Here is an 18,544-nt window from a genome sequence, read left to right as displayed (position 1 = left end):
GATTCCTAAGAAGCTGGCAAATGGTATAGAAATTGAATTTTCATGTGGAACTGGTGCAATACACAAAGGATGCTGTCATATTTGTGTTAGGGTTGGTCGGTTTAAATAAATCTGGATCAAAATAAATTAGTTGTATTTTAATCGACACTTGAGATTAATGTTGTTATAACAATTAGCTTGTCATTTGCTTTGAAAAATCAAGAAATATGTCAAATAATTTTTGATACATTTATTTGGAACTTTAATCTAAATGGTCGATTAGAAATCTAAAGTTTGGTTCAATATGTCGAATGAACAATTTTTTTTTCTTTTAGTATAGGGAAATAAGCGAAACACCACTGTGATAGATGATAGTTAGTATACAACATAGTGCAGTGATTTTGATCTATTAACTTGTTTTAGCAGTGATATCGAACTCTTATTGTGAGTGTCAGATAAGTACTCGATCACACAACCATTTCGTTTCCTTGTAAATGGTATTGCATCTACTTCCAATTTGAAACAAAATGTAGTAAGTATACTACATTTTGTTTTATATACAATATAAAGAAATGAGATTTGAACTTGAGTGTAGAGCATTGAACCGAATCTGCAAAATATAAATGTCAATCTAGATACAAGAAAAAAAAGAAGAAATAACGATATATGGCACTTGGTGGAAGCATGAAGCCATGAAGGACACTGATAAAATGTTTCTTTATAAATGAAGAAGCTCAAAGAAATCAGATTTGTTATTGCAGAGATGATTTTCCATTTCCTTCCACCTATCTTAGAGTGCACATGAAGGAACAGAAATGCCAGAAACCGCGTTTTGTAGTTATTTAATCGTACTTGCAACATTAATTTATTCACTTATTTCCTAATTAAATTAAACAATGTTCTCTGTCTAATGCATGCACTGCCCACCATCTCACGTGGGATCTGCAACACACTATTTTAAACTTCTAATCTTTCATGTGGATGCAAATTCTTTCCAAAATAATATATACACAATGGGAAAAAAATATTTTGGATCATCCAGCTTTTAAATCGTTCTATACGAGAGATTCTAAAGTGTAACAGATTGTATATATTTATGCGTTTATTTCTCTCATTATATCTCCAACTTTTAAGTTTTTATGGACAAGAAATTCTTGAGTGTTCGCCATCTATATATAATATGCTAAGAGAGATGCATTAAATAATATGTGGGAAATTTTTTTATGTTGGGTCGTTTTTAATTGGTAGTCTATACGATTGTATGTCCATCTTTCATCATATAGTCAACTTTCAAACTCTCACCGATGATGCAACAGGATAAAAGAGATACACACATTTGTATAAAACTAGTTATACGACAGATTTTCTTGTTGTGACGGAATTTCATGGTTCAGTTTATTAAGTAATTTTTCAAATGCTAAAACAACTGGACAAGAAAATTGACAGAAAATGAACCATCTCAATTGTGTTCAAAGTTTCACTTTTAAATAATTGCTGTATAAAATTGAAATCAACATAACTGCATACACTCTTTCATCTGGGGTAAAAACCAGAAGAATATAATCGAATCAAAATGTGTAATACAAGGTTGCAATGATGATTAAGTGTAAAACGGCTTAATTACCATTTACCAGCCTCAATTGATCAGAGGTTTTCCATCACTAGATCCCGTTTCGGCGTATCTCAGATAATCCTCCGGCACCGGGATGTTTAACTCCGAACAAACTAACTGGATTATCTTTGCGGTCTCTAAACCAAACGACATTTTATTCAATGTTACAGCAATGGAGAACCGATTCTTTATGTCACAGAAACCAGTTGAGCCACCCATGCCCGAGTGGCCAAAGCCGATAAGGGACCTGTCCTTTGAATAATACCTCTTAAATCCCAGCCCGAAATGCCCATCTGGTTTGGCCAAGTTTGAATACTCGCCAATGCCCATGAAGGCATCGTGAATTCTGGGGTTGTTAAATATCTTAACGACGTCCTTTTGAGGATTAGGATTCACTATGATCTCATCCAACACGGTGTCACTTCCGTTGCAAGTGTTACTGTTGCCGCTCGTGTTTCTATTGTGACTACCAATGTCCTGGTCCTTGCTATCTTGCGGGGTCTTCTCATACTTATTAGTTCTCATGTTCCTAAAAGCAGCAGCTATCTTCTTGCTTCTGTTACCTTTCTGTTTTTTCACTGACGGTTGATCAGCAAATTTGGGAATGTGAGGGTGGCTACCAAGAGCTGGCTTTGAGGAAGAGGAATGAGGCGGCGGAACAACACCACCATCAACTAAGGTTGCATAGTAACGTGCAAGTGCACGTGCTGAGAAATGTCCATTAGCTGCAGGTATCATGGCACGGCGAATATTTAGCATGTTAAATAGAGCGGGCAATGCAGTTGCAGCCTGCATAATTTTGTCTGGTTGGAAAGTGGAGGGCAGATCAGTACGACCGCTAATCCCTGAAAGCTTCTTCAGGTCTTCTGTATTGGGTGTAAGGGTTGCAAGTCGAGATTCCACACCTAGGATAGGAGGAAAAAGGCATGGTAATTATGAAATCCCAGATTCACGATCACCATAATACATTCTGATAAATAGCTGAAGCAATACTTTCACATTAACAGAAAACAACAGAAAGTAAAATAGACATGTATTGCTCGCGTTTAATGAAGCAAAAAACATAGTATACTTGCCTGGAGGTATTCCAATATAAAACTCCCCTTCAATTTGGAGGGGGTGAACAAATGCTTCTTCAAGAATCTCTTTGAATTTCCTCTTCGATGCATGCTGTTCCACCCGAATAGATAATTAGAAAAATGATCAAAGCAAGTTTTGAACATTAGATTCCCGGTCACACAAAAAGTGATTCCACCACATATTTAAAAGCACTGAAAATAATAGGTGCCAATAACTGTTCTGAATAGTAGGCAATTGTACCTCGATAATCCCACCACATATCCAACCAAAAGATAGATAGTGATACAGCTGCTCCTGGCCAGGTTCAGTCTCAGGTTCTGAAAGGGCAACGCGGTTTAAACACTCCTCCCAGTCTAACATAAGCAAAGGGTTCTCTGTGCCAAGCTCTCCCAAGGCATTGTGCAGTCCAGAGGTATGGTTTAGGACGTGATGGACCTAAAATTAAGATAAAAATACAAACAAAACTTATAGCTTTATTGGATTAAGAATATCAGGAATTGAATCACAAAGTTTATACCTTTATCTGATGTTTTCTAAATGATCCAAATTCTGGCCATATATTTGCTACGTCTTCCTCAAGGCTCAATTTTCTGAAAGGGCAGAATAGTTAAAACAATTTACCGTATTTACCAACAATGCAGAAAGATACATCATAAATCTCTTGTCATGTCATTATAACTGAAATTAACATACATGAAAGTTATTTTATCAAACTGCTCCTGAAGCCATGCAGGTAATGCCTAAAATATCAATCATTTCTCGTTATGGATCACATGATCAAAGTTTCCATACTACGATAGATTCCCCTGTTGTGCTGAAAGGAATGGACATCCCAGACAACCTCAGACAATTAGATACAAACTATATGCTATGAAGACGCTAAAATAGAAATGAGAGCTTATTCTGAATCACGTATAATGCCTCAGGCGCAGATTTAATACAGCAAAAAGAAACATGGAAACATACTAATACGCACCCAGTGTCAACCAGCCAATGTAACATTCCAGCTGTTAAACCCTTTGTAACAGAAAAAACTGGGAAAAGGCTGTCAGGTTGAACTGGACGAGGATCATATCTACCAAGCACTCCAGCAGCAGTGTCAATAATAACTTCCCCATCTTTGTAGGCACATACCTTAATCCAAAATCATGAAAGCTTGATTAAACTATAATTTGAAAGAACAGCAGAAAAAAAAAAAAAAAAATTTAAAAACAAACAAGCAACATTTTGGAAGTAAAAAACAAGTAACAATATGAAGAACCTTGTGTACCTCTTCATTTAATACAAAAAACAGAGGTTTAAATAAATATAAAATTTCAAGGGCATCTACAAGCTCTAATCCTTCTAACATAAAACTAGCTCTTTGAACTATTAACTTAAAACTTTAATGAGAAAATATCAGCATTCAAAGAACACGCAACACCATTGTAATGAAACTGAGACTTGCACTGGAATTTAAGAGAGCACAATAATATCTACAATGTCAAGCTTTATGTAATTGAATGGAAAAGGACTATTCAAATTTTCATGGCATCATTTCAACAGATAAATTGGTGCACACCTGGACTCCAAGTATTTTATTGTCATTCCCCAGCTCAACTAGGAGTTGCCTCAGCTTGGCCTCCACATTAGAGTGGGCAGGTGTGTCATAGACCCACTGATCATTTTCCATTGGTCCCCTACTAATGTTTCTGAAAATTTGGGTCGATCAGAAAAGAACCAGATATGACGACAAACCAATGCAAAACAATATTCAAGATACACTTACCCTTGTAAAACGGATTCAGCAAATGGTCTCATGATCTCTTGATATACAATCCGGACATTCATTGTGGAAGAAAGCCCTACAACCAAGTCAAAAGTAAAATTAAAACGATATAGTTATTTAACACCAAAACAGCAGAGAAAATTTTCGTATACAGACCTCTGAGAAGATTGAGGACTCGTGCAAAAATTACAATATCACCAGGAAATGCATCAACCTGTTAAAGGGATTCTTACTAAATTTAGCACAGATGAAATAATCAATAAACATAGCAGAGAAGCACGACGGTAGGAGGACATTATGCATGAACTTACAGGATTAAAGCGTTTAGCCTCCTTCTGGTTAAGTTGCATCTTGTCCTGTATAACCTTCATGTTTTTTGCTCTTTGATCCACCATAGATTTCATTGTTTCCTGAGGAAAATAATAAGCTAACTAATCAAACTGAACAGGGTAGGAAGACAAACTGAACAGAATAGGACTTATGACATTGGAAAAATAGAAACAATCTAACAAGTACAAAGTGAATAAAGACAAACATTATTGCATACTTACACTAGACTCTTTGGCAGGTGTTGTACTTCGGAAGAATACAGTTGTTATCTCCATTGCCTGCTCTGGAATATCTAGGCGCAACTTAAGTCCCATTTCTGCAAAGGCAGACAATAGAGCAACATGGTCCCCCTGTGACAAGCATTGCAAAGTAATAAATTAATAATAATATAGTACTGTTTAGCAATATTCCTAAAAAAGAAATAAGGGAAAATGGATAACTAAAGTATACGCAGAGGGGAGCTATAATCTACAAACAGTAATATTCATCAATTAGTAATTTAAGTGAATGCAGATTGATCCCTATATACATTTGCAGTGCAATTAACTTAGTCTTACAAACAATGTTATCGTCATCACTTAAAAAAGCATTGCTATTACTCATTATGGTGCTCTTATTTGTTTGACAAAGATGATCCTCAGCATCTAAAAGGAAAGGCAAGAAAGTAAAAGTTTTCATTGTGTTACTAGTCCTTGTTACATTTCATGGAGAAGAATTCATAAGGGCTCTGATCATTTCAATCAATGACCCTACTCACCTAAAATTCTTAACATCAAGTAACCATATGATATCAAATAACAGTTTGTTTTAAAGAAATGATAACAGTTTGCACAAACCTCGGTAGATGCCAAGAACATCTTTGCTAGTGCTTTTTTAAAAGAGCTTGATAATTTCTTTGTAAGCCCAAAGTCAAGCAAAATAGGACGATATGGAGGTTCCTTGCTCACAAGAAAGTTTCCTGCAAAAAAGACTCCAGGATCAGTAAACCATGTACTATCTCACAAACTCGTTGACTTGTGAACTGACTTGTTCTAATAAAAAATTTAAGTAAAAATAATAAATAACGGAAGGGGTGGGAAGAGGGATACCAGGATGAGGGTCTCCATTAAAAAACCCATCAACATACATTTGATGGGCATAAGCACGTGTGATTTCTTCAACAACCTTTTGTTTGTCAACACCAAATTCTTCCAGCGCTTCTATGTCATTTATCCGAATACCATCCATAAACTCTGAAATTAGGACTTTCTCTGTTGACTGTAAACAAAAGCAGCAGGATGGTAAATAACAAATACGTATGAAATAGGAAAGACAGCACCTATAGTTGAAAGAAATGAATTAGACCAACCACCAGTAAAGATCAGCAATAAAGGAGGCACTCCCTACTCTATTCCACCATATATCATCTTCAGATTTTTTTTATTTTTTATGAACAATTGTTCACACTGTTCTCAGTTAAATGAAACTGTGCTTGCAGAATCATATATATTAGGAGAATGGAACAGATACTACCTGAATAACCTCTGGAATCAAAACATCCACTCGATCGGCGCGTGTGTTATCATCACATTTGGTATTGCAGCCAAGATTTTTTGCCACTGTTCTGGTGTTCTCTACAGAAACAGAGAGTGCATAAACAAAATCAATAAAGTAGACAAATTGAACAAGCTTGTAATACAAATAGTCGTCAAGGTTGCCAAACTAAAAAGATACAAGATCTCAGCAGTATGAGAGAAAATTCAGGAGTAAGAATGACAGTTAATTGTACCAGCTTCATGATTGAAGTCAAGTTCTTTGGGAGATTCTTTGCACCATTCATCTATCATAGGATTAAAATTGTACTGAGGCTCTGCCCATGCTATCCAGTCAACAATTGACTTTGCATTCTTCAAGTCCTGCAAAACAAAAGCATGTCCGACAATAATTTAGTGACCCCTTCTTAATTTTATACAACCTGAATCTTAAAAGCCAAGCGTGACAAACCTCCAATATAATTGTCTTGATGCCCTCATGTTGAACTTTAACAACTACTTCCCGCCCGTTGAGCAGGGTGGCACGGTGGACTTGTGCTATCTGCATAAATTAGAATGGGAAACCAATCAGATAGACCTTTTTAAAAATCAAAATCAAAATCAAAGTATAATTAACAATGAATCTGAGCTAATAGACCTTTTTAAAAATCAAAATCAAAATCAAAATTATAATTAACAATGAATCTGAGCTAAGTGGTTATATTTGTTCACTCTACTTTCAAGACCCAAGAGTCTGAAAATCTTACTGATGCTGTTGCCAAAGGAACATTTACAAAATCTAAGAACAACTCGTTCATTGATTTCCCCAACTCCTTCTGTATCGTTCGACAAACCTGTGTAAATGAAATTGTCAGTTAGCAAATGACGCAGCGGATGATAATTGTATATTGATATTATAACTTTCAAAACCTATGGAGACAACCTCTTCTAAAGGACGAGGAGGAAGAGAGTCCTGCAATTGCTTGAGAAGGCGTATGTATGCCTCAGGAAGTACATCTGCCCGTGTAGACAGATACTGCCCAAGTTTCACCCACAAACCTTCCAACTCCACTATCAAACGGAGAACACGTTTAGCATTTCGCTTATGTGCATTTTCCCATAAAGCATCTGTTTTAGTTTTGTTAGCCCATTTCTCTCTTTGCTGCAAAGCCTTCAATGATTTCAAAAATAAAAAAAGTTTAAACGGTATTTTATGTAAAATAGGCAACCTATAAATGAAAGGAAATGAATGAAAATTACCTTGTAATCTAGGTATATCAGAAAAGCAACAGTGCATACTTTCATGCGTCTTTTGCAGATGTTTGCCCATCCCATTGGTGTAAAAGGACTCGAGTAGTTTAATTTACAAATCTTTGCTTGAGGGAAGAGAAGGAAAAATAATTTAAAACCAAAATTAGAGAACCCTAGATTTAACTAAATAAAGAAAATTTGAACAGTTAATGCAAAACCACAAATTTGAAACTAAGTGAGCTGAAACTCCAAGCACCTCTCAAGCAATCATTGTATAAACTTGTACACAAAAACCATTCTGAGATCTTTCAAATTTGTAATTCCTGTTTTACACTTGTTGCTAATAAAACCATGAAATGAAAGCCCTTCTACGTTAAAGGTATACAGCTTCATATTAAAAGAATATGCCAAATAAATACTGGAGCAAAAGTGACACGTATGTCAGCAGTCAAGATAAGATAAATTAATTCAACAAGATTTGAAATTTATCGATGCAGCTTCAGACAACTTCACAAATACCAAACCTTTCAAGTGTCCTGATACAGTCAATGTGCCGACTTCAAGCTCATGAACTTAAACTCAAACTTAGAACATAAACCCCAAAGCATAACAACTATACTAATTTAGTTCGTAACTCCCATTTCCCTTCGGAAATTCGATCACTCACCGTCAATTTCCTCCATTGTAATTCATACTTACATATGTGCATACAAAGTTAACTTCTTTCACAAGGGTAAATTCAACAAAAAATCGAAATTTCATTTCTATCAACTACAAATTCTCATGAAAATTCATTTCTCTGACTGAAATCCAAAACCCAATTCTTAAAATCCTCTAAAAATTGACATAAAATTCATCATCCAAAACTTAGTCAGCAAACTAAACCACAATTAATCAGCAAATTCCAATCAATAACTTTAAGAAAAAACCGAAATTAACAAAAATAATTAGATAAATTAATTAGAGAAATGCAATCCACCTGAAGTCCCACAGAGCTCCGGAAGCGAAAGCAGAGAGAGAAGAATAGCTCAGAACAATTTGGAAATGAAAATTGCCGAGTAGACGAAGAGACTCATAGGTAACTTCGTCGAAACGACGAGATTCGGCGTCGTTTTAATGACACGATCTTTCCTTTTTTGTTTCAGCGTAGGCCTTCCCCAACTTCAACCACGCGACCAACATAAGTCCCCACCGCCTGTGACTTTTAGATCGCGAGCTCGTTCAATTGAAAAAAAGAACCCGCCGAAAAATAAAAATAAGGGATTACGCGTCGCTAGATGATTGGTTAGGTAAGTGCGTGTATGGGTGAGGTTAGTGTGGTCGAATTCTAATTAACGGTTAGTCGCGCGAAATAAAGGAATGTGGGTGGCCGTTGGATCGAGTGGGAGGGAGAATCATGGCCGTGGAATTCTTGAAAGGCGTGGCGCGTAGCTAACCGCCTTTGTATTTTGTACTCTGAACTATCTGTGGTGGGTCCATAACAAAAATGTGGTTATAGGCGCCTGGGCATATAGCTCGGTGTTGAATTCTTTCCATTTTCCGGTTCATAACATCATAGTGGTTGAAATTTCCATTGGTCCAAAATGAAAATGCTGACGAGACTCTTAAAACGGGCTTTTTCTTTTATTTTTATTTTTATAGATTTTCCGACATTTTATATTTTTAGTATAATATTTTAAATTATTACTTTTTGACACAAGTATCGCAATCACTTGTATATTGACATGAAACATACCATCCATGTTCTGCGCAACTGGAAAATCTCTAATCATTTTGAATATTTTTTTATATATAATTAAATTGAGCATTAATGTAAGTGAAATGTTTAATAGTAGTTATTTTCACTTATATATCGAAAATTTTAGATTTGATTTTTATAATTCCTATACATATTAAAGTTTAGTATTAATCTGTGCTCAATGTGTAGACATGTCACCTACAAATGTGGCACATCATAGTAGTTTAACGTGGTGTTGAGCAAAAGAGACCAAGATTTTGATGCGATAAAACACTTGGATCAAGAATTGTCAACCTTCAAAACACAGGAACGGCATCAAGAATTTGAGCAAAAACAACACACCTTTATACGTAGTCAATGACAAATGTGCTTTAGAAAAGAAAAGTTGATGGACGGTATTTGACTAATTACAAAGCGTTCTTAAGAAAAGTAAGCGTGTGTTTTTTCTAGGCACCAAGTTGGAATTGAACATGTCATCCATCGCAGGAACTACAAAGAAATTTCCGCTAAGAATACTTAAGGGGGAAGAGAGTATCGTTCAATTTTGTTCGTCTCTTGTAAGATTATCGCCAAACTAATGCAGTGATAACTTATTGCAGAAGATAAAAATATTCTTAACATACTAAATAACCCTAATACACACCAAAATACCCAGACATAAAAATAAACCAAATTGCTAATTCTATTATTTTCCAATGTCAGATTTTCTAACCATTGGAGATGCTGTAATGATTTTGGCTTAAAATTTCATTCCGAAATTATTAAAGAATGATTTTAGCCTACTTTTTTTGGAAAAAGAAAAGGTAATAACGGGGTTAAGAGTGGAAAAAGAAAAGGGTATCAAAAGTAATAACCGGGTTAAGAGTGGAAAAAGTAATAACGGGGTCAAAATGATTTTAGCCTACTTTTTTTGGAAAAAAAAAAAAAAAGAAGGTAATAACGGGGTTAAGAGTGGAAAAAGAAAAGGGTATCAAAAGTAGTGAAAAATTGTGGGACCATTTCAAAGAAAACGTGCAGGCTGCAGCTATAGAAAAAAGATGAGGCGACCATCTTAATTGAATCGTGCAAAGTCAGGTTAGGGAACAGAGTCTTCTTCTTTGCGGAGCTGACTCTGCAGTAAAAAAAAATTGCAGATTCCGACTTCTTCATATAAGCTCGATTATTCTATGCCCAGCTCCGCCTAGCCCTGCCCAGACTTGCATATCTCTACCTAGTCCCGCCTAATCCCATCCAGCGAATGTGCTCTCTGATTTTGTAGCCGATTAGGAGTTAAGCAAAGCGGTTGGCTACCGTCTAGCACCTAGGCCAATTTTTAGAACACTGCATACCACGCTATCACATAAATATTACTTCAAAACATAAAATTAAAAAAAAAAATTGTCTTTGAAGTTTTGTTTGGACCAAAATATTATTTTGGGCCGAGCTTAGAGTCATTCTCGGCTCGGTAATATTCATCTAGAATCTTTTGTGGGCCGGCTGGTTAAGGTCGGGCGAATCCTAGTATGAAGATGATTGTTTTGGATAAAGGAGAAAGTAGTCGAATCCTGGTGCAATAAGGAGTCCTAAAGGCTGAAATGCTTAGAATTAGGAGATGAACCTGGTTTATTAAAGGGTTTGGTTCAGAGTCCCATAGGGATTAGGATAGGCTGAGACCTAATGAGATTGGGTTGAGGAGTTCTAATCCTAGTCCATTTCTAGTTCGGTTATGAAGGGGGAATACATTAGTCAAGCCCGCTTCAATTCAACACACAAATTGCCTTATGCAAAGCTTCTCAACAACCATTTCTAGTTCGGTTATGAAGGGGGAATACATTAGTCAAGCCCGCTTCAATTCAACACACAAATTGCCTTATGCAAAGCTTCTCAACAAACTTTGACATTTTATCCTTCTCCCCTTTCTTCCGCCAACACATCTTCAGTTTGGATAAACAACACTGCTTCGAGACCAACTAGTTACTATCCAAGTCTCAATCGATAGGGATTTTCGAGTCCTCATTGGTAGAGGTCATCTCATTAGCTTTCTCGGCGAAGTGAGGTGTTACAGGTTACTAAGCTCGGCACATTGAAAGTCGAGTTGTTTTATGATTGGATACTTGCAAGTAAGTTTCACAGTTCAGCATTTCGACGGCTGAACCACATTTACCATCAAGACATATATATCATTCGAGTATTTGTGTCCGTATAATCTAGTGTCAGTTCAGCGTGCTTATACTCTCACGAATATAATCATCGTGATCGAATCCGGCACCGACGATTTGAGAACTTTGCAGGACTAGCAGCCTTGTCTTCAGGCTCTAAAACCCTAAGGTCGAGACGTGTTCCTTCCTCAGTCGCAATTGCAGGATCAAGAAGTCAGGAGCGCACTCAACACAACAACACATTTTACTCCTCGGCCGAGCTCGATTGTCGAGTTGGCACGCTCCGCACATAAACGAAGGACTTAGTTAGCTTATTAGTTACTCAGCCTACGTGCCACATAGGCTTGGTGGTTTTTAGGGTCAACAAGTTTACATACCCAAAGTAAGAGTCTAATGAGAAAACATTAGGGCATACTACAAAATACAAATGTTCAAAGATAAGCAAAATGAAGAGAGTTGCGTTTCAAGGTTGAGGAACCTTGCACGTTTTTAACAATAAAACCCTTGAAACGCAACTCTCTTCATTTTGTATATCTTTGAACATTTTTCTTGAACATTAATGATTATGAATTTTATTTATTTTGAACTTCCTTAAAAATACTATTCATGAGGGTTTGTGTGGTTTTAAAAATTCAAATGACAATGTAGAGGATGCGATTACGAGCGTTTGCATATTTTTCACATTTTTCATAGTTGTAGATTAATTACTATAATTTTTTAATGTGTTTGGTATTTTTAAATTACTTGATATTTTTATTTTTAATGTGCTTTCTAATTTGTTAATCTCACTATTTGCATATAGTATACTATAAATAAATAAATAAAACTTAAAAATTTAAAATTTATATAGAAAACAATACAATAATAATTAATAAACAATATATACTTATCCACTATATCTAGTGTATTTTTTTAAGCTTAAAAAATTAAAACCATCAAAATATCTTTTTTGTTATCGTGGCGAAACACGTTATCCGTGTGTCATTCTCGTGTAAACTTGTTAAGGATCCGTTATTTTTAGGTTCTTATTTTGTGACTCGATTAGTTATCATGTTGACCCGAAACCCATTATTTTCCTTGCATTTGTTCTCCAAGGTTCCAAGTTACGAACCTAACTTTCGACACCTAGGGAAGATTAAGATGGTAGTGGATGAGGGAAAAGAGAGATGATAGTACTCTCTTGTTCTCTTGGGAAAGTAAAATGGTGCACATGCATCACTAAAAATGAGAGTTTTTCTTATTTTGGGTTAACAAATGACAACTTTTGAGTGGGTTGTAGTGCCGCTCAACATGAATTAGTAAAACAACTAACAATGTGGAATGACAGAGCTCCAATAGATTACGCAAACTAGGCAGACAAAATTATGTTTTATTCTTTTCTTTCGTCTATAACATCTACTTTCACCTTTAAATTTTGTCATTTTCCTCCACATAAAATGGTGTACAATAAAAAGAGATACGGGGCTCCATTTGCCACTCATGGTCTTGTAGGCAACATTACCTACTTGGGAGAGTAGGCAAAATTTGCAAACCCAATCGCCTACACCATTGAAACTAATTTTTGCCTATGGTTATGTAGCTAATCAAAATGAATTTGCCTACTCAATTGTCTACATCATTGAAGATGCTCGTATATGACAACCGATTTATCCATGGATTACCAATGGCTTAGAGCATTTTTTAACGGTATTAGGAAAAATAAAGTGGAGAAAATTGTACTATAAATGCTGATGTAAAATATTGCCACTCAATTGCCTCATAAAAGAAGTTTGTCGCTCCAATGAAATAGGCAAAACTTGTATGACACAACCGATTTACCCATGGATTGCCAAGAATGCCTCAAAATCTATAGAGTCATGATTAGAATATTAATTAGTAATTGAGTTTGAGAGCATCTTAATGTCATCATACCAACCATTTAATTTATTAGAACAAAAAATCATAATTAAGCAATGGGCAATGAAACAAGTTAAAAAGGTAGGGTAGCCCTTCTTTATATATACAGAACCATCTGCTACGAATGACACCATATCATTAGATTCATTACACCTAAAGTGATGTGCTTACAAGATTTGTAAACATAACAACTACAGGGACTCGATCTTCCTTCGACTACGAGAACCAATCATCTTCATCCAGTACATCAAAATCCCAACTTACCACTAGTTACTCACCAATACAAGGTACAGACCAATTCTCTATTTTGGGCATGGACTCGCACTCCTCAATCCAATGGCTACGGAAATACTCACGACAATCATAGTACTTCAAAATAGTACGTCATTCATAGTCCATATTAAGCTCCCCTTTGTGCTAAAAAACAAGCTCACCACATTATGTAGAAACTATATCACAGTGTTCGCCAACACGAGTTCCCTTTGAGACCTAAACAAAGTACGGGCAATCATTACTCTTGTGGTCCTCAACCACCTAACAAAAAACTTCACGGTAATTTTTTTTTTCTTTTTTTTTTTTTTGGAGTTGGAGTTGAGCCATTGGGTCTCCAATCCCCTTTCATATACCTTCCTTTTCATAAGTTTGTTTAAAGTTTCATTGTTAGACTACAAAATAAGAAAATATTAATAACAATAGTACCATAGCATCTCAAGGCCCTTAAGAGTTTTTCTTGCTACAAAAACATGAATACATGTATAAACTAAATTGAGTTATAAACATGAATACATGTCGATAAGTTTTCTAGTCCCTTCTAAAACCATAGTAATAGTTCCAATTCAATCCTTTCAGTTCACATGCTTCATGATACATTGGTGATTAAAAAAAAAAGGATTTTGGTCACAAATGGTTGTTTGGCAGTCTTGAAGCGAGGTACGAGAACACTTTGAGTTTTTCCATTACAATTTCACATAAGAAGCCTATCGCGACGTGCTCGGGGAACCATGTCTAAATATTCTGATCACCTGTTTGCGTCGACCACCAAACAAACAACATAAGATACATTCAGGAGTCATTCACTGAAACTAAATTAATATTCGGACCATTATAAATGCATGCAAAGGGAGGAGTTTAGTCAACCAAGGCCGAACCCACCTCGTTTCATTTTGTTCATGAGGTTTTATCATCGATTTACAACACATATATAAACATCCAAATTCCGATCTAAATTTCTCACTTCTCTTTTTTCAAGATTCAAAAGAACGTTGAGGCATGTGTGTTGTGATTTGAGAATTGGATTGGATCACAATTTTCGAATTTGGACTTTTAGGCATATTTTGAAATTATGAAACGTAATTCAGAAATTCATATATTTTATAAGCTTTTGAATAATGTATACTACTCGAGTGAAAACAATTAAGTTTCTAACTATATTTTGTTCCGAAGCTTACCTTTGTAGCATGCTTTAAGCCCTCGTTGGTACTTCTCCAAGCTCCGTCCTGCAAGCTCCGTCCTGCAAGCTCCATGCTCCAAGTTTCTTCCCCTTGATCTTCCTTGCATGTGTTCTCCAAGGTTCCAAGTTAGGAACCCTCTAACGTTCGACACCTATGGAAGACTAAGAGGGTAGTGGATGAGAGAAAAGAGACATGCTTCATGTTCTCTTGCACTGCCAGCAATGACCATTTGTTCGACAAACAGTATTTCGTTGGGCAAATAACCTTTACCCGACATAATACAAAAGTTTGTTGGGCAAAAAGGTCGACGCTTTGGTTTGTGCAAAGCCTTTTGTCCGACGAACTGTTTTCGACGGTCAAAGCTTTAGTCGTCGGGTATAGGAGATCCAATCTTTTGCAAGGCTTAAAAGCATCTTTAACTGTATTAGGAAAATTAAAGTGGGGAAAATAAAATGTTGCCAACTCAATTGTCTCATAAGAAAAGTTTGGGGCTCCAATGAAATAGGCAAAACTTGTATGACACAACCGATTTACCCACGGCAATCCAAGAAATGCCACAAAATCTAAAGAGTCATGATTAGATTAATTGGTAATTGAGTTTGAGAGCATCTTAATGTCATACTAACCATTTAATTTACTGGCACAAAAATTCATAAGCAATGATAAGCGCAAAGAAACAAGTTAAAATGGTAGGTTAGCCTTCTTTATATATATATATATAGAACCATCTGCTCCAAATAACACCATATTATTAGATTCATTACACCCAAAGTGATGCAGTTACAAGACCTGTAAACACAACAACTACAGGGGCTTGATCTTCCTCTTACTACGAGAACCAGTCATCTTCATTACCGCTAGTTACTCACCAAGACAAGGTCCGGACCAATTCACTATTTTGGCATGGACTCGCATTCTTCTGTCGCGTGGCTACAGTAATCCTCACACCAATCACAGTACTTCAAAATAGCACGTCCTTCATAGTGCACATTAAGCTCACCTTGGTGCTCAGAAACAAGCTCACCGCATTCTGTGCAAACAATATCGCAGTGTTCGCCAACACGAGCGCCCTTTGGGACCAAGACAAAGTACGGGCAATTGTAACTCTTGTGGTCCTCAACTTCCTCACAACAAACTTTACAGTAATTACGCTTTTTTTGCAGTTGGAGTCGAGCCATTGGGTCTCCAATTGCCTTTTGTATACCTTCCTCTTCATCTGATTGTTTAAAGTTTCGTTGTTAGAATACAAAATTCGAATATCAATAACAATTAGTAACATATCATCTCAAGGCCCGTAAGACTTTTCCTTGCTACAAAAACATGAATACATGTCTAAACTAAATTGAGTTGTAAAACATCAAGCCCTTATTCTAAGGAGCACTTGGGCTCATAAACGCTTTTGCTACAAGTACGTCCCCTAGAAACACGTTAGGACAGTGACTTCTACTCAGTTAACCAACTATTAACTACTGAAGCATACAAAAATAGTGCGAATACATTATAAATGCACTAGAACAAGACTACACATTAACTACTCAAGTGCTAGAAAAGTAGTGCGAATACACTACAAAGACACTAAACAAAGGACTACTAAGGATCATAGATGCATTCATATTCATATTCATTTGGGAGAAAATGAGGATTTAGTACTAAAACAAAAATCAAAAGCATACCGTTACGATTCTGGCCAATGCAGTCATCGTCATCATCGAACCAACTTGGTTTTGGTTTGAGGGTAGCTTCAGATTTGCCCATTACTTCATCTGTGATAGAGAGAGAGAGAGCGATATGTAAGAGGTGGGGTGGTGAGAGGCAGAGCGTAATTGTGATTCATATAGCTATAAGCGAGAGACAGCCGACACTGGGTTTTGGAAATTTAAATAACTCTTTTCAAATATGAAGCATTTCCAGGAGACTCTTTAAAAGCAGATTAGCTAATTATTTTAGCAAAGCCCCAACAAAACCAAACCTTGATCTGAAACTGATTTTCTCACACACATCGTCGTGTACCCCATACCTTTGTTAGCGTGGTTTCTATAACACAATAACATATCTAACCAAAGATTATAATACTGAATTGAAAATTAGCCAAATAGAGAATCAAAAGCATACCATCATCGACCATGGTTGCTTCGTCGAACATGGCTTCGTCTGAGAGAGAACAGGGGAGATGGACAGGAGAGCGACAGAAATCGAGTTAGGGTTCGGCATTAGGGTGTTAGAGCGTAAATTAACAACTATAAAAATTGGAAAAATTCTAGATAATCACAAATCGTACCGTTAAGGTTCTGCATCTGGACGTTCGCATCGATCTCTTTCAACGGACGCCACTCCATGGATCTCGCTCCGCTTCGTAACTGGAGGCTGTGGGAGAGGGAGAGGGAGAAAGAAGCTCGCGCGACCGAATTGGGGTTCGGCAATTTCTGACTTACATTTTTTTTTACGTGGGTTGAATGCATTTTATAGCACAAGGTTTCCGGGTGATTTGTAAAACGACCCACAAGTTTCAATTTTTGCATATTATACCACGTGACTTTTAAATTGCATCCATTTAACTTATTTGTCAATTTGAACGTCTAATTAGAGACTTGGCCCATAATTTTCAGCGCACCTTGCCCGTTAATTTCAATATTTACTACTTTACGCTTAAACTGGTGCAATTTGAAGACCATGCAGTATAATACGCCACAATGAAGCCCCATGACTCATTTTGAAAATAACCTCCTTCCCCTTTCCCCTTGTAATTAACCCCTAATTTTTGTCCAGTTGGGAAATTTTATGGGATTTTACAAAGTCAATCTCTTGTTTGGTGGGAAGCAAGATGTCTAATTATATTAGGCAAAAGTGAGGGAGAACCCTTGCTAAAGATCGAACTGGAAAATGAGCAATGTATCGCACTGTTTATTTTTGTAACTATATCAGACAACGAATCAAGTAATGAGGTGCATAGTAAAATTTCTGTAAAGTTGCTTGGGTTATTACTAGTCGTAAGCAACTGAGCTCCAACTAACTTTGTTGTAAGCACATGTCATGTTTACAATGTAGAAAGATCTTGAAAATGTTAGATGACTATAAACATGAAAATTATGTATCAAATGAAACGAGAACACGAGTACAAAGTAGATTTGTATTGATTTTAATTTGTAGGTTACAATCTCTGTTTACAACTTTTCCTCTGATTAAGTCTTCAAATTTGATGTAAATGGTTGATTGTTGATCCAAGGGTCGTGATGACTTGATCTAGGACGAACGGTTGAACGATTGCTTCGAGTTTTGAGCTTGAAAACAATGCTCGGATGGTCTTCACCTCAAAGTTGCGGCAAGGGGGTGTTGATGCGAGATTTCATTGCTCCAAGGGTCTAGACGACTTGATCTAGAAACAAATGTTACTACAAGTTTATAAGCTTGCAACAAAGTCTTGAAGGAATCGGCACAAGTGCTTGTTGATTCTTCAAGGGAGTGCTTCGGCTTTGGTTGTGCGTTCTTCGAAGAGAGCTTTGGTAGCGTATTAGTCTTCAAAGGTTTGGCATAGGTTCTTCTGTGTAGAGATTTTCTGACCCCAATGCTTGTGCGAAGACCTTGTATTTATAGGCTTCTCAAAGCTTGCCTTTGGGTGGATTTGGCTTTGATTTGTGTCTTAATTGTCCATGGGAGAATTTAGGTATGTTTTGTGTCTTAATTTCAACTACTTTACTCCTTTGGCTGAAATTATGAGGTCTTGTTGCCTATTTTGTGAGCAATCTTCAATTCTTGCTTGTTTTATGAAGACGCCTTAGCTTTCTTTCTAGTT

At 36.4% G+C, this 18,544-nt stretch overlaps 2 protein-coding genes across 3 annotated transcripts; both read right to left on the bottom strand.

The window, feature by feature from the left end:
- Positions 1–1,442: 1,442 nt before the first annotated feature.
- LOC137717800 (uncharacterized) lies at positions 1,443–8,667 on the bottom strand. Of its 2 annotated transcripts, none has more exons than XM_068457287.1 (19): positions 8,511–8,667; positions 7,541–7,651; positions 7,224–7,451; positions 7,048–7,134; positions 6,753–6,842; positions 6,538–6,664; positions 6,282–6,382; positions 5,858–6,026; positions 5,606–5,727; positions 4,991–5,119; positions 4,751–4,849; positions 4,596–4,653; positions 4,440–4,515; positions 4,233–4,362; positions 3,648–3,805; positions 3,189–3,261; positions 2,912–3,106; positions 2,668–2,761; positions 1,443–2,496 (listed from the first exon to the last, which is right to left on the bottom strand). In XM_068457287.1, exons 2-19 carry the CDS (start codon positions 7,613–7,615, stop codon positions 1,616–1,618), a joined length of 2,892 nt encoding a protein of 963 aa, XP_068313388.1. In that variant the 5' UTR covers positions 7,616–7,651; positions 8,511–8,667; the 3' UTR covers positions 1,443–1,615. The 2 variants fall into 2 exon arrangements, with proteins under 2 accessions (XP_068313388.1, XP_068313389.1); XM_068457288.1 differs by having other exon boundaries at positions 7,541–7,656; positions 8,511–8,661.
- A 6,816-nt stretch (positions 8,668–15,483) lies between these two features.
- LOC137718701 (uncharacterized) lies at positions 15,484–17,170 on the bottom strand. The gene is made up of 4 exons (XM_068458247.1): positions 17,033–17,170; positions 16,867–16,905; positions 16,428–16,517; positions 15,484–15,970 (listed from the first exon to the last, which is right to left on the bottom strand). The coding sequence occupies exons 1-4, from the start codon at positions 17,088–17,090 to the stop codon at positions 15,648–15,650; spliced, it is 510 nt and encodes a 169-aa protein (XP_068314348.1). The 5' UTR covers positions 17,091–17,170; the 3' UTR covers positions 15,484–15,647.
- Between the last annotated feature and the right edge of the window lie 1,374 nt (positions 17,171–18,544).

The sequence above is a fragment of the Pyrus communis genome, chromosome 15, assembly GCF_963583255.1.
Source record: "Pyrus communis chromosome 15, drPyrComm1.1, whole genome shotgun sequence".
Lineage (NCBI taxonomy): Eukaryota > Viridiplantae > Streptophyta > Magnoliopsida > Rosales > Rosaceae > Pyrus > Pyrus communis.
The sequence above is the reverse complement of the archived record's forward strand: the minus strand, read 5'-3'. Positions and strand labels throughout refer to the sequence as shown.